This window comes from Truncatella angustata (genome assembly GCF_020726525.1).
Source record: "Truncatella angustata strain MPI-SDFR-AT-0073 chromosome Unknown BKA67scaffold_9, whole genome shotgun sequence".
NCBI classification, from domain to species: Eukaryota; Fungi; Ascomycota; class Sordariomycetes; order Amphisphaeriales; family Sporocadaceae; genus Truncatella; species Truncatella angustata.
Window position 1 is genome coordinate 80669 of NW_025763389.1, and position 16057 is coordinate 96725.

The window sequence follows — 16057 nt, forward strand, 5'->3', positions numbered from 1 at the left end:
GGCGCCGTGGGCCTCCGTTAGCGGCGGAGGGGCAGGGCCTACAGGGCTCCCAGCGTCTAGGACACCCCTGTCGCAATTTGCAAGCTGCGACTTTGCCGGGGGCTGTCGAGAGTTTTACGTCTGTTCTCACACCACGCGAGCGGAGCATCAACTTTAGGGAATTTAGGGAGTTTGGACTTTACGCTTCCAAGGCCAAGGCTCATGGTGGGAGCCAGGGCAAGGTCGGAGCCAATTCTCATCATCCTCATCTTGATCCCAGGTTCGAGTTATTATCATCATCGTCAACAATCACGACGACAAAACCCACACCTGTCCCTGTCCCAGTCTCGGTTCCAGTTCCCAGCCCGGTTGCTGGATCCGCTTCCAATCCTTCAGCTTCAGCTTCTTCTCATCATTACCATCGTCGACGCCGTCAACACCACCAGCGAACCTTTGCACGTAATTCTTCTTTCTCTTTTTCTTCAATTGGAGCACAAAGCGACTTTGCTGATTCCGACGACTGGCCTTGTTACGCAACTTCAACTTCGGTCGCTACCAGCACAAACAACCCGGCTTTTCCGCTTCAATCCTCTCGTTTTTCGACAGCTACGGACTGCACCACCAGCTCAATTCCACAGCTGAGATACGGTTCTGATTCGCGGACGCCTTCACCGCCCAGATCACCGACCACACCCATTTCTCCACGATGGGATTCACTAGCTTATAGTTCTACCATCATAGACGATCACCTCAGACAGGAGCACTATCAGCACCAGCATCAGCATGCAAATTCGTCCAAGCACGGTACCTGTACCTCTATTCCTCTAGTTACCCACTTCTCCAGACCTTCGACGCCGACACCCGTCAGAGGACAGCAGCAGCAGCAGCACCCGAAGAGAGTGGATTCATTGGCTGCAGGACTAAACCACAAACTTGCATATTCATCCCCGAGCCCGATCAAGAAAAGAGGCAACAACATGTATTCTCCCGAGCCTGGCTCTGTCGCGGGTGACTCGATGGGAGTGGACAACTTTTCGCGCCCTCGACGACCTAGTATCAAGCATTCGTCCCCGGACTCGTACCGCTATCGTCCCGGATACTCTCCGCCACTGCAGTCAGACTCATTGCAGCATGAGTATTTGAACCACCCAAACCAGTACCTATTGGCCCGTGAGCGAGGACAATCGATTGCTTCAAACAAATCCACTTCGTCTTTTGCCTCATTGCCCGTTCGTCCTTCGCCAGATCTCAACTACCGCGACAGTGTTCGTGGTAGAAGCAGAAATGCACACCCCCCGTTTTCGCGCCAGCCCATGATGTACAGTCGTACCGATAGCAGTGGACATTCATTTCCTCGAGAGCCTTTGCCGCGCATGGCTTCCATGCCCTCAGATGAGCTCAGATCTAGTTACAGGTCACAGTTGTCGGCATCTACGGCGCCCGGTACCTTGCATACGGAACGGAGCAGTGTTTTGACCAAGAGTAGCTCCGTTACCTCCATCTATATACCAGTCGACGATGGTTTCAGCGTAGACGACGTCATGGGAATGTACGAAAAGGGCTTCCGCGACGACTCTCCCGCAGATGGCCATATTGAAGAAGATGACGAGTCGAGACCGCCGACGGGCAAGTCTGAGCTCAGCAGGAGGAAGACAGCTTTGTTGGAGGCCTTCTCAGATTCAATACTTGTACAGCGAGCATTTTCAGGTGGCGAGCGAGAGCTCGAAGAGGACTCGGCCGATGTTGTGCCTGATATCGATGTACAGGCTCCGGTAGTCAGCAAGGCTGAGATGGCCGCAATCCGCGAATCTACTGCCCTGTTTTCGAGCGTCGAGACGGCCGCTCTAGCCGAGGCCATAGTAGAGAACGAAGACTCGGAGAAGCCCACGAACCATGACGAGTTTGGGATGCGGTCGCAACAGTCACAACTACAGCCACAGCCTGCAGAACGTGTGAGCTTTGAGAACACGGACATCACCAGAGACAGATACGGGTTTCGCAAGGGCAACCAGTACGTCACGCAAGAGCAGTATGATAGCTGGAATGCGGGTTATTCGGGCTACCTGGAGCGGAGGAGAAGGAAATGGCAAGTCTTGATGAAAGAGAGCGGCTTGATCACTGATAACCCTATTCGATTTCCTCCGATATCCGCCAAGACAAAGAGATTTGTGCGCAAGGGCATTCCTCCAGAATGGCGAGGTGCTGCGTGGTTCTACTATGCAGGAGGTCCCGCCATTCTGGCCAAGCATGGTGGAGTTTACGATGAGCTTCTGGGTCAGACAGCTAAGGATATCGACAGAGAAGCGATTGAACGAGACCTCCACCGCACTTTTCCAGATAATGTCAAGTTTCGAGCTGCCAATACCTCGCCAACCCCGAACACGGAGAGCCAAGAGACAAGGGGCAGCCAGTCTACTGCCAAAGGACCTCCTGCGCAACCAGGCGAGACCCTCATGATATCATCGCTTCGCCGAGTTCTGCACGCATTTTCCATATACAATCCCAGGATTGGGTATTGCCAATCACTCAATTTCCTCGCTGGACTTCTCCTTCTCTTCTCCGAAACCGAGGAACAGTCTTTCTGGCTACTCAACATCATCACCCGGGTTTACCTGCCGGGCACCCATGAGACGAGTCTGGAAGGCGCAAACGTGGATCTCGGGGTGCTAATGACATCGGTCCAGGAAACCATGCCAGCTGTCTGGGCCAAGATCGGAGGGGAGCTCGACGGAACAGACGCGGTGAAGCCCAAGTCTCGAAGATATAGGAAAGGCACCATCCCCACCCGCCTTCCACCCGTGACGTTGTGCATGACGGCCTGGTTCATGAGCTGCTTCATTGGCACGCTTCCCATTGAGACGACCCTCCGTGTGTGGGATGTTTTCTTCTACGAGGGCTCAAAAACCTTGTTCCGCATGGCGTTGACCATCTTCAAACTGGGGGAGAATGAGATCAAGAGCGTTGGCGACCCTATGGAGATCTTCCAGGTGGTGCAAACCATCCCGAGAAAATTACTTGACGCCAATGCCATGATGGAGGCCTGCTTCAGGCGGCGAAACGGATTTGGTCACATCAGCCAAGATACCATCGAAGAGAGACGAATGGAGCGCAGGAGAAATGTGAAGCTGGAGAAGGAACGTATGGCTGCTGGACTGGCCGAAGATCCTGACAGCTTCAAGCGAAAGAACACGTTTTTTGGTAGGAAATAGAGACCCGTCGACGTGATGGAAGGTCTGATAGTTCACCAGAGCAGGGCGCGTATCGTGGCACACTCGACTCACTTAGCCCTCGCGACAATCACGCGACTACACCCATAAGCACCCGAGTGCCAAGACAGGTGACTGCAGCCGGAGTCTGCTAATCACACCACTATAAACACTATTTTCTTTTGTTATATTTCGTCACCGCCCTGGCAACCGCAACAATGAAGCGAAGTTGTGGGCACATGCCTTCTGGCACTTTGATCCAGAACCAATCACGATTAACGACTTGACGGCCACTTGCATTTATGTATTGGTAATGGAAAAGTTGGGGAGTTTGTCTGAAAACGGCACAACTCCTGGGGAATATTATAATCCGAGGAGATAGGTACTTGCATCTGCTGGCGAATGAGGGACTGGGTTGTCTAGATTCTGCATTTTTGGCGGCATTGTAGCATATGATACACCAGGGGAAAGGGCCTCGGCGGACATTTAGAGAGAACGAGGCAGCATTTGGCGGGAGATGATATAGGGTAGATCAGAAGGAGACAAATGGATACTAGAGCTATTTTCCTTGGGGACCTCTGCGTCTAACGTTGTTGTAATTTCCATGATTACTTGCTCGCGAGGCAAATTTGGTATGATCGTACCTGGATGGCCAGTCACATACCAGGTCTGATCCCGGGCAAAGATGTACAACTGGATGGACGTCCTTGGGCGCTACCTTGGATAGCTCATCATCTGCACACTGTTGACGTCTCTTATGATTCGCACTTTGGGAGTTTAGGAAATGGTATGGGATGCAATGGGCTTCTGTTTGTTCCTCGGGCTGAGTGGCAGCCAAGCCGAGGCTCTTGCGCTGGCAATTGCAACAGAAATCGATCTGAGCAGCACAGGCGCAAAATCATGGCGCTTTTAGCAACCAAAGCAGCCCCTTGATGCTGTCGGTCTTCTTTGGGTTCCCGCTGTCTCAATGGCAGCTTTGTTCTTGGATCATTCGTCTGACAAGGTACAAGCACCCGTTTGCAACAGGTATGGTTGAAAACTTATATGTCGATACAAGCCCACCGCTTTCTCAACTATGTCTGTGGCATGTGATAATAGATGTTTCTTTGATGGCAAAATCCCACGGCCTCACTTTGTATATGATCAAGACATGAACTACTATGACCCAATTACTCCCTATGCAGCGCTGCAATGCTCTTCTCTTCTCTGTACCCTGATTTATGTGAGGTGAGGTATTTGGCGGGGTAGCTCACCTTCAGACTTTAGTCTAGTCTAGACTAGCAGGCGCGAATTACAGTACCCCGCGGCTGTGCCTGATTTGATCTGGTTTGATTTCAGCTGCTGCAGCTGTGATGCGAGACTGATCATCTACGGTGACGTGGCTGGCTATTAACGTAAACCAGTCTAGAAGAAAGAACACTTCAGATTTATGTTCTTATTTATCAATTAGCTGCCTGAATCTGACACGACTGTTGCGACTTGTCTCATTCACCCCAGAACCGGTGCGCAACATTTGACAAAGAACCAACATACTTTAGTCTAGGACGAATGGGAGTGGAACATAGCCGCAAACCAGAGAATTGATCAACTGCTTTTTGAACGCTGTGATCTTGGTTGACAAACTATTGTGTCCACCTGCGTTGGTCGACTCGACTTGTGTGAGCCAAACCACTCCTAACGCTTTATTGGGATCTCCAATCGAGCAGTCTTCACCGAGGCACAACTACACACATACAACGCCACGACATAGCATAGTAGGGCATCTGACAAGTAAGACTTTCAACATGGCATCCAAGCGCATTGTCAAGGTACCGTACCTCATTCCCCGCTTGTCTGCTTTGGCACGGCCTCATGCATGTGCGTGTGAAGTCTCACAGCTAACCTCCATTTTCCTACAGGAGTTGGACGAATGCCAAAAGGCTCCACCGCCTGATACCTCTATCGCATATAATGAGTCCGACATTCACAAGTGGACTGTCACCCTCGCCGGCCCTGAAGGCTCTGTCTACCAAGGAGGCTCCTTTGTTCTCACCCTCAAGCTGCCCACCGACTACCCATTCAAGGCACCCGTTGTCACATTCGATACACGCATCTACCATCCCAATGTCACCAACGACAGCCAGGGCAACATATGCCTGTCCATCTTGAAGAGCGAGAACTGGAAACCCGCCAGCCGCATAAAGGGCGTCCTTGAAGCAATCCGCAATCTGCTCGTCGAACCCAACCCAGACGACCCCCTGGAACAGAGAATCGCCGAAGAGTATAGGAATGACCGCACCAGCTTCGACAAGAATGCGAAGCAATACGTAGAACGCTATGCCAAGGGTGACGCCAAGAAGTGAGGAACTGACTCGAGCAATCTTCCGGGGCTGTACCACCAAACCTCGTCGTTGACAACGAGGTTGAGGTCGAACTCTCAGGTATGTGGACCTTGAGATTGGCAGGACAGGCTACGAGAAGAAGGCTGTAAGAACCCTTGAGTTGCCTACCAATATAAATTCAAAGAGGTGAATGAAGAGCTTGCTCCGTGGCGTCGAGCTCAACAGTCAAGACAGCCCCGGCTCGTCAGATTGCGCTGGTCCATACGGCTCATCATTAGGAATCAGCGCCTTGTAGGATCGAAATAACTGGTTATGTTCTTGTATGTCAGCTGTCGAGGGAACTCTGGTTCGTACAAGTCGCTATCAAAATCCCGCTGGACGCCAGCCCTTATTACGTATTTATACACAGCAACGTGGCAGCATTAATTGTCTGACTCGTTCGTCTGGACCACGGCATATATGTTCCCTGCATGCGTTGGATATGTTCCAGTTAGCTTTACGGTACTTATAAGCAATGACGCCGCGACCCTAAATTTCTAATATGCAACGTGTCCTGTTAAATATGTCACAATCCAGTCGTTCGTGGGCAAAGTTGAGTACATCTCGTCGGGTTTCATTTTGATCACACTGATAATAAATGGTGAAACTGGACAAAGACAGAAATACGTCAACAAACTTTTTGTCATGTTTTCACTGGAGAGAGACACTGACTGTGTACAGGTCGAGCTTCTGCAGTCAGTAACGGCACAGGGTTGTTCACATTGTAGCTCACCATCACTCTAGGCTTGCCCGGATATGTCATCCTGGGCACAAGGTCAAAATAGCTGCGCTCGTTTGGGATCGGTTTGCCTTTTACATGCTCGATCTCCACCCCGACTTGGCCAGAGCCAAATTCAGCGAGGCTGCCCTATCACTTGATGTATCACGTCACTTCTATCGAGTATCACACCATCATGCGTGCTAACTATCAGGACCAGTCAATTGGATCCCACACAACCGGAACCGTTCGCGGTAGTCGGCCTTCGGCGAAAAGCTGACGAGTTACAAATATCCTCGGGGTGTGATAACAATACCATCCTATAGTATACTGCCTCTCGTGTGGCTCCCACCCAAACGGGATACATACCCCACGATGGCGATATCTGGGGTGTGATTGCGCAATTACATTGCACCTCATTGGACAACCCATTTGTGCAATTCCATGATGAGAGTAGAATAGGAGAAAGGCCTTTCAATATAATTACAAGCTGATTGACACTCTTTCGGAGTCCGTCATGTCCAAAGTTATCATCTCTGATTAACAAACTATTTGCAATCGTACACCATGGCCCTTTCGGCAACTGAGACCGCTACGCAAGTGGTGGATAGCGTCAAGGGAAAGGTTACTCCGGCGGTCGAGAAGCCTGCCAAGACGTCTGCTGCAGTGGGTGCCACGGAACTGCATGGAGAGCCTAGACTGGAGACAAACCATAGGGACCCTCTGCAGCTGAGGGGTGTCCTCGATCAATACGAGCAGTTCGATGTCACTCCAGTCATTGGACGAGAGTTCGTTGGTGTCGACCTTGCAGAATGGCTACGTGCACCGAACTCGGATGAGTTGATTCGTGAACTTGCGATCACCAGTAAGTTCTCCGTAGGTGCATCACTCTCGTCACAAGATTTTGACCGTTTGCAGTTTCGCGTAGAGGCGTGGTTTTCTTTCGCAAGCAGGATAACATCACCAACGAGCTGCAGAAGGAGCTAGTACAAAGACTTGGGCAGCTCACTGGCAAACCCGAGTCGTCAGGCCTCCATATCCACCCCGTTGCAAACTCGGGGCGAGACCACGGAGGCAATGACGATGAAATCAGTGTCATCTCCTCGGCGCAGGCCAAGCAGATATACAGCACAATCCTCCAGAAGACGCAGAGCCAGCGGAAGCAGTGGCACTCAGACATCACGTTTGAGCCAGTCCCAAGCGATTACGCATTACTACGTCTCACTCAACTCCCGAAGACGGGAGGAGGTAAGGGCGTCCATAGCTGACACTACATCATACCTATGCTGACATTCGTTCAAAGATACACTCTGGGCGTCGGGCTACGAAGTCTACGACCGTATCTCCAAGCCCCTTCAGGGCTTCCTCGACTCCCTCACGGCTTATTATGCCCAGCCGGGCTTTAACGAAAGCGCCGAGAGGAACGGCTTCAAGCTGTACTCTGGCCCTCGAGGGTCCCCTGAAAACATAGGAGAAGAGCTCGAAGCGAACCACCCAGTCATCCGCACCAACCCTGTCACGGGCTGGAAAAGCGTTTTTGCTGTGGGCAGCCATGTCCAGAAGATTAACGGGCTGACCGAGGAGGAGTCGCGCCACTTCCTTGACTGGTTTGTGCAGTTAATCACCGAAAACCACGATCTTCAGGTCCGCAACCGTTGGCAGAGTGTGAATGACCTTGCCATATGGGACAATAGGAGTGTCTACCATGCTGCGACGCCCGACTACATTGGGGAAGAAGGCCTGGGTGAGCGAAGTGGCTCCAGGGCCGTGAGCATTGGCGAGAAGCCTTACTTTGATCCAGCCAGTGTAAGTCGCAGGCAAGGACTTTCACAGAAGTAAAAAGATTGTGAATCAAGGCCCGGGCAACCAGATCGGATAGCCCATCGTTGCGGATATCACAGTTGACTGATGTCATCGTGTTGAAGTCTAACAGGACGTAGATTACGGTGGTGAATCTCGTAACGAAGAGCGATGGCCTTTGCATCTAATTAATAAAGCCTATATACGGCAATTGGGGTATACTAAAAACAACTCCGTTCATCGTAACAACATGACTCCGCGCTGTCCCTCTCCCTTAAACGTTCTGAGCGATAGCGTCAGTATACAGCATTCCAGCGATAGATGCCGAAGACAGAGTTGCTATGACACCCGCGACCAAAGCACTCACGGCGACGCGGGAGACGTCACCAGCCCTGCCGGGTGCGATCTGGGATAGCACACCGATTTGATTACCAAGAGAACCAATGTTTCCGAAACCCTGGGGCGTAATGTTAGTGTCTTGTTTACCATAAAAATATCGGAGGAACGACTTACACAGCAGGCATAGGTGGCAATGATACGGCCACGAGTGGTGAGGACTGTTTCCGGGTCGGAGAGTGTGTCGAAAGCGACGAATTCGTTGGTAATGATCTTGATACCGATAATTTCTCCCACAGTTCGGAGATCCTGGTTGGGGACACCAAGCAACCAGGCTACGGGGTACAGCAAGTAACCCAAGATCAGCTGCAGCGACAGGGGTGTCTCGATGATGTTCCAGTACGTTCCCCACCAGCCGAGGAAACCGTTGATGAGACCGACAAACGCGATGATACATAACAGTGTAGAAACGATCATGCCAGCGATCTTGAGACCAAGCCAGGCGCCGTTCGCGAATGCGTGGAGAGCATTGGCAGCCTTGTGCTCATCGTCATCAGGCACAACGACACGACCGGAAGTTAAAGTTTCCTCCTCCTCAGGGAATCTCATCTTGGAGATAGCGAGAGAAGCAGGGATGGACATGATACAGGATGAAACCAGGACTTGAGGGTTAAGACCCATCTGAATATAAGAAATCAAGACAGATCCAGCGATGGTGGCGAAACCGCAGCACATGACCTGGTGGAGTTCGGCTTGAGTCAAATGAGGAATAAACGGCCGAATCAACATGGCGGATTCACCCTGTCCAATAAAGGGAGTAGCAGCGGCGACGACAGCCTCGGCGCCAGAGACGCGGAGAGTCCAGTAGAAAAAGTGGGCAAATCTGACGATGAACCACTGCAGGATGCCCGAGTGGTACAGAAGCGACACTAGGGCAACGAAAAAGATGATGGGTGGGATGACACCAGTAAAGAACCAAGGCAGTTTCGGCACAGTATCATCAGTCAAAAAGGTAACACCTTGTGCTGCGAAACCAAGCAGCGTACGCGCCATCTCGGAGATGAACGCAAAGATATCGTAACCGACTTGAGTACGGAGAACGAAGACAGCGATGATGAACTGCGATAACATTCCACCGATGACGGTGTGCCAAGGGATGGCGGATCGGTTGCGGGAAGTAGCATAAAGTCCTGCCAACATGACGACCAGGCCAAACATGGAAATGGCGCGGCTTGCACGGGTGTTTTCGCCAGTCTCCTCGGGAACCATGCTACCGATCAGGAAGACCGCAATAGTGACAACAGCAGCGATGGGTCGGTGGAGCTTCTTCGGCGTCATCTCGTATCCCTTGAACACGGTGTGATCCCATACCCAACGGACAGGCTTCCAGAAGAAAGCCATGGGGACCCATAGAGTAAGAACGCGGATCGTGACGGCGAGGTAGAACAAGAAAGGCTTGAGCCACGAAAAGCCATCCGATCTCTTCCAAACAACAACAGTGACCAATCCATAAATCCACCAACTGTGCGCATTTGTTAGACAAGGGCTCTTGGACGACGACCATGCCAACGAAAAGAAATAGCATGCTCTGGGGGAGAATAGGAACTTACGCGGTGAAAACAAGCCACACAACGATGGGAATGAAGGGCCGAGCCTTACGATACCAGCGGTACGCCATGCGTGAGTGCTTCACCTCCTCCGCATCTTGAATGCCTCCAATATTGCCGCTTTCCTCGTCGACGGACTTCTCGTTGTTCAGGGTAGTGTCCTTGAGCTCATGAGAATTGTAATCCTGGGGAGGAGTATCCAACAGGTCTCGGCCCTTCTCAGTTGTACCTGTGCTGTAAAAAGCATCGTGGTCCTTTTCCTTTTGGTGTGCAGCAGGGCCGTGGTGGTGGGTATGGGCGTGCTCGTGCTCATGCGCATAGTCGAGAGCAGGGTCGGGATTTGGGGCGACTCCCACCTGAGGTGAGGCATTGTGACCCTTAAGCCCCAGGTTTTCCTTACTCGATCTGCTGGAAACCATTGTAAAATCGGCCGGCAAGTTGTCCTAGTCCTTTTTCTTGCTGCAGGTAGACTGACTGGAAAAAGAGACCTCACCGATTGACCCAGTGGCCGGGCGGGAACTAATGCTCACTTAGGGGACGAAAGTGAAAGCAGAGGAAGCCTGACCCGGAGGAATGGTAAGATGGGCAGGACAAGCACCAATTAATAGATATTGCAGACAGCGTCCCCGAAAACGTATGCGACTTCCGCTGGGTGTTGGACCGGCGGTGATCGCGTGGTCTAGACGATGCTGGTAGACCCTAGAGCGTGGAGATTTTCCCACTCTGGAAGGACGCCTATCTATGGCGGCTTGGCCGTCCGAAGCGGGGAGTATGTCCGACTGATGCGGGCAAGGGTAGCTCAACTAGGGTTCGGTAACGACCCAGGCATTTCATTGGAACACATTCGAGATAGAAACATGTAAGCGATACACGTCCTCTGGGGAGGATCGGAAATGAGATACTATTGGATCTTCAAGCAGAAGCTAAGGGCTGGTCGACTGTCATGATAAGGGAGCAAGGTTTCGATTTAACTTCGAGGTCACAGGATTTCTGTAAACGCATGCTGGCATGCTGCAATATTCAGTTATGCTTACTTGTGAAGGCCAAGGGGTAATTGAGGCTAGCCGACACTAGAGGTGCCAATCATGTACCGATACTTGTACTTGTATCCACTTGTTCATGGTATTTATTCTGCTGCTAACACTCTCAAATCTTCATCCAAACGGTGTTTCGTTTCCACCAAGCGAAGAGCAAAGCAAGTCGTAGATCTGGAACATGTTCTCCAGGCCACTGGATGGGGAACCACTGCCCCCCAGGAGGACGCACGCCTTAGCCTGTCGAATCTAAAGAAGATATCGCTTTAGCGCTGTGCGGAGAGCAGTTCGTCTGATTAAGGTAGAGAAGAGCCCCCAGTAAATGCCGACTATAGTGGATAATTAGGGGCTTCGGGCTCTAATCAATGGTCCACAGCCGGCGAAAACCGGCGGCAAACCCATCAAAATAATGCAAATCCTGGTCAAGCCTCTATCGTTACCAAAACTCTAGAATCGACGGATTCCGCTCGGTTATCCAGTCAGGATATGATCATTTGCAACATGTGAACAACTCCAAAACGGTAGTGTATGCGACATGCTTAACGGCTTCGAATTCAATAATTCTTCGCAACATAGGGCCCAGGGAATGTTCTGACACTACACACACTGGCGACGTGTCCTCCACTTTCCAACCAGGTCCATTTCGTGGAAGAAAAAAAAAAAAGAAGAAAAAGGAATTTACTTGCGGGCGTGGCAACGCAATTACGAGTCGTGATTCGTTGGCTGGAGAGGCACACGAACTTCCCGCACTTATAACCACGATTTACGCTAGCCTGCTAACCTGCCCAACATGCAGCCGGTTACACTAGAAGACGTCTAGAAATACCCTGGCTGCCTGGGCTGCCTGGCAGATATGGCCTCGCTGTGCCACCAGATCCTCGGGACACTCAACTTGAAATGATAGGCGTTCCACTGGCTATTGGTCAATCACTACCCCTTCAAGCCGACACCCTCTATCGAATCATGACCAAGAATATTCAAGGTTGCAAAGACCACAAAGCCAAGATCTAAAGATCCAAGCAAAAGATACCAGTGGGGCGAACCCGATAGCAACACCTCTTGTGCTTTCGGTCCGGCGGCATCACCGATTCATGTGGTGTCGCGTGCGCTGTTCCCCTCGTTCCCTTGCGGAACCATGTTGTCGTATGCGAGTCAAAACGGCTAGTTACATGGTATAAGATTGACAGGACATCTGGAAAAAGCACTTGGCGATATGCAGCTGTAACCTCAGGCACTTGTCTCTTGGCGGTATGAACATCAATGCAGCATGAAAACTCAAAGAGCCCACCAGTCTAACAAATAATTGACACATATTGAGAGGTTCAAAATCCTAATGAACCCCATCATGCCTTGTACTGTCAAGCAACACTTCATTGAAACCGGCTTTGATAGCGAACTCCATTTGGACAGAGCTTAATCGATGCCCGCCGGCTTGGCTGATGGAGCAAACGCGTATGCCGCGCTTTTTATCTGCTCCACCGTTTGACCCAGCTGATCGCAGTGGACACATATGAGGCGAAATCGTACAGCATTCCAACGGATAAGCTGACCCCTTCCACCCCTTGGCGATAACCGGAGATCGTCGTATATATTACACCGCGCACGCTGTCATTCACCTCTTCTGGTTTCCTGGCACCAGTTTGACAGCCACGCCTGTATAGCATGTTCAGCGGGCAGGCTCAAGCGTCAGGGCCTACCTACTGGGTATCTGCTGCAGCTGCAGCTCATCATGACCAAAGTGCCAATGAAGCGACTGGAGCATTTGGGAGTAGCCACAGCCCTGTCAAGGGAGCTGAAGAGCTGCAGACGCGCAAGTGCAGATGGGTGTACAGATCTGCGCAGGTTGGAATGCCCGCAAACTCTTGGCACCGTTTTGACCTTCCTAATCAGGTTCATGACTACGCTCGTCCCTGTGCGACCGACATCCGACTTGTGAAGATGCGCCACCGGATCTTGCCGGAGACTTGGCTTTGAGCGATTCGTTGGTCTCCTTGGCGCTTTTTCGAGATCAGAACATCTATTCGGCATGCTACCACTCACCTTGTCATTTTGACTGAATCACAGCCGTGTTAGATTTCGCTTCTTATAATTCAAATTATACCACACAGAGGACCCCGTGTGTTCATAAGTGAGTACCAATAGCGAGTCTGGCATACGTGCTCGACTAGAGTGTGTTCCTTGATAGCCTTCGCACAACTATTTGCATGTGATGGTAACGGGTGTTTACGAATTCTGCTATTGATATGTATTGTCGACAAGAAGAAGTCATTCTCCACGGCCACGCTATCCTATAATTATCGTCATTTCGTACTGCGTGTCACCGCACAGAGACTTCGTCTCGTTGCCTAGTTTGAAAATCCCATAGGTCGCTGGCGGTGCATCGATCTTGACCTGCAGCTCATCCGATGAGGTCATTTCCCACTCAACAGAAAGCAAGCCGGAGGGAGTTTTCACGGTGGCCTTTGCTTGTTTCAGTCCGATAGCCAGACCTGCATCTGGCGAAACTATCCAGTGCGCATAGCCGAAACCGGCAATACCGGCAGCCGGCTGGATGCCAGCGGCCCATTCTGTGAGTACGTAGGTTGCAGCACCTCCCCATGGGTGGGCAAGACTGGTAAATAAACCGAGTCCCGGATCTCCGTTTTGGTCAACGTATTCCCAGCTCGCACCAGAGGCGGTCCCGGGGTTGCTGATCATAGCTCCCCATAGAGATCTGACCAGCGAGACACCGGTTTCCCAGGCCTCCGCCTTGAACAGCGCATCTAGGAGAAATCCATTTGTGTTGGGAGATATGAGAACAGTTGGATCTGACGAGTTGGCCGTCGTCGAGTCTTTGTAGCCGGGCGACAGAGCAAGTTCATCAAGAGCAGCTAGCGTTCTCATCGTCTGGCTTGAGTTTGATACCCCCGATGTGATGCAGAAGGCGATACCAGCCACTGAGAAGTCTGTTTTCGCACTTGCTGACAACGAGAAGACCCCAAGGTCCTCATTCCATAGCTGATTACTGATAGCTTCCGAAAGACCGTCGGCCGCAGTAGTACACCTGGACTGCGTTTCTGTATCACCAATCGCCTCAGCTAGCTCTGAAAATTCACGTAAGCTCTGTACAGCGAGGCATGACACAGCAGAACCAGCGCTGGCAGCACCGAGGAATGCGCTCGGAACATAGATCAAGCCGTCAGTGCTGTTTACTTGTTCGATGATCCATTGTGCCTGCGATTGCCACCTGGGCCAGTTTTCTTCTAGCCAAACCAAATCGTTTGTCTGGCGGACGTAGCTGTACAGCGAGCCAAGCCCTAACATCTGGTAGTCAGAAAGGCCATAGGAGCGGCCTTTAATCGTGAATGGCAAAGTGATCGAGGGATCATAACCCATTGCTGGGCAGATATTAACCTCTCCATCAGCAATCTGCGTCTCCAGGAAGAAATCCAGTGTACCTTTGATCAAGTCGTGACGAGACGTGCTTGCACCAATGATCCTGGCAGTATGGTAGAAATCGCCGAGCCACACAAGTCGATCCCTTTTAGGTCCATCAAGGCATACGGATCCCAAGTTGCCCTGAGTTCCATGCTCTATCAGAACATCTGCAGAAGTCATCGGATTTGTGTAGAGCGTGGTGCCATTGGCAGAATCTGTTACTTCCACGTTGCGAATGTACGCTCCCTGGTCTTGCCATGCTCCAAAACCGAAGCTACCAGTAAACGAGATGGCGGAAGGAGTATAATACTCTGATAATGAAACGTCAATGACCTCCTCATCATTTAGAGTGACGGAAAGTCGGCCATCCGGGGAGAGAACCGTCTTGATAGAATGCCATACACCCTGAGCGACAGCCGACCGAAGTGTGAATGTGTTTAGGTAGTACGACGTCAACGTCGTTTGGTTGACAAAGTCGTAGCCCCATGATAGTAAGATCGAGTTAGCCGGTGTTAGACTATTGTTAACATTGAGGAACGTCGCGTCTTCCGGAAGTTCGCTGACTAGTTGCAAGTGGATGCCTTCACCGCGGCCCATTGGAAAAGCCTAAACCACAATCAGCCAATATGTTATAGAATTACGTTAGGTGAAACTTAAGTCGTACCACAGCCCACCATACACCTCCACGTTCGATCATAGTGTCGAAGGTCAAGGTGTAGTTCTCAAAGGAGGCGCCGGAGATAGCTTGGGATGCTCGCTGTGACCGAATATAAGCACCACTGGTACCATCGATTTCCCAGGTCGTCCTCTGAGTGCCTTCTTCTACGCAAGCAGTCGATGCTGCCGCTCCTCCCAGCTTCCAAATGGCATTGAGTTGTACGTCATCGCACTCGAACTGACCAGGATACTCCGTCGCTTCGGTGGTGTCAACCGTAGCATCGAAACCAACTTCTCCGAATGTGATGGTAGCACCCTCCGACAACAATTGAATCGACTGCCAACGCTGACCGCCTTGTATCAGAGGCGCAACGACTCGACCGGAAGAGGTGATGTTGAAAGTTTCGACGCGGAACGAATTCGACAATCCTGTCGCAAATGTGTATGGCCCATCAGCCCAGGGATGAGAAAGACCAATGAACGCTTCACTGTACTTGACTTCGATTTGGACTGGCTGTACTACATTTGTTATGGAGAAGAATGGGTATCCAGCGCGCTCAGTTCCATAGTCTATAGTAGCCAGTGGCTGGTCATCACTCAGGGTAAAAGCAGTGACATTGCCAGTGTTCATAGAGAGATCCGTCCCTACGCTGAGTCCTCGAGGCAAAAAGACATCTCCTTCAAACAGCCTATGTTGCTGTCAGTGCTTTCTCTAAATTGGCAATGACATTGGGCATACCTCATCCAATATGTGGGCACGGCTGCCGAAGAAGCCAGTGTAGCACTCAACAGGTAGATGCTTACTTTCCAGTCTGACGACCACATCTTTGAGTCGGCAAACCACTGTAGGGATGTCTCAATCAGAAGCATGTGCATAGTCCCATTTTATCGTTTTCTGCTCCATGTGTTTCTCTTGCCAAGAGCGGAACGGCAAGTGGAGGTG

The 16057-nt window shown here is 51.2% G+C and overlaps 5 protein-coding genes across 5 annotated transcripts; 3 read left to right on the forward strand and 2 right to left on the reverse strand.

Annotated features, from left to right (window-relative positions):
• Window positions 1-956: 956 nt before the first annotated feature.
• On the forward strand, window positions 957-3340 carry BKA67DRAFT_594905 (rab-GTPase-TBC domain-containing protein; the record flags this gene model as incomplete). Its single annotated transcript, XM_046105103.1, has 3 exons — window positions 957-1929; window positions 1963-3117; window positions 3228-3340. The coding sequence occupies 3 exons, from the start codon at window positions 957-959 to the stop codon at window positions 3338-3340; spliced, it is 2241 nt and encodes a 746-aa protein (XP_045953057.1).
• Window positions 3341-4969: 1629 nt separating this feature from the next.
• Window positions 4970-5527, forward strand: BKA67DRAFT_662953 (ubiquitin-conjugating enzyme; the record flags this gene model as incomplete). Its single annotated transcript, XM_046108101.1, has 2 exons — window positions 4970-4993; window positions 5084-5527. 2 exons carry the CDS (start codon window positions 4970-4972, stop codon window positions 5525-5527), a joined length of 468 nt encoding a protein of 155 aa, XP_045953058.1.
• Window positions 5528-6517: 990 nt separating this feature from the next.
• On the forward strand, window positions 6518-8264 carry BKA67DRAFT_410567 (uncharacterized protein). Its single transcript, XM_046096749.1, has 3 exons — window positions 6518-7128; window positions 7182-7511; window positions 7567-8264. The coding sequence occupies exons 1-3, from the start codon at window positions 6831-6833 to the stop codon at window positions 8100-8102; spliced, it is 1164 nt and encodes a 387-aa protein (XP_045953059.1). The 5' UTR covers window positions 6518-6830; the 3' UTR covers window positions 8103-8264.
• Window positions 8265-8337: 73 nt separating this feature from the next.
• Window positions 8338-10077, reverse strand: BKA67DRAFT_525309 (NupC family nucleoside transporter; the record flags this gene model as incomplete). The annotated part of the gene is made up of 3 exons (XM_046098651.1): window positions 8338-8520; window positions 8577-9921; window positions 10010-10077. 3 exons carry the CDS (start codon window positions 10075-10077, stop codon window positions 8338-8340), a joined length of 1596 nt encoding a protein of 531 aa, XP_045953060.1.
• A 3246-nt stretch (window positions 10078-13323) lies between these two features.
• On the reverse strand, window positions 13324-15939 carry BKA67DRAFT_594909 (alpha-L-rhamnosidase; the record flags this gene model as incomplete). Its single annotated transcript, XM_046105104.1, has 3 exons — window positions 13324-15063; window positions 15122-15803; window positions 15854-15939. The coding sequence occupies 3 exons, from the start codon at window positions 15937-15939 to the stop codon at window positions 13324-13326; spliced, it is 2508 nt and encodes an 835-aa protein (XP_045953061.1).
• Window positions 15940-16057: the final 118 nt, after the last annotated feature.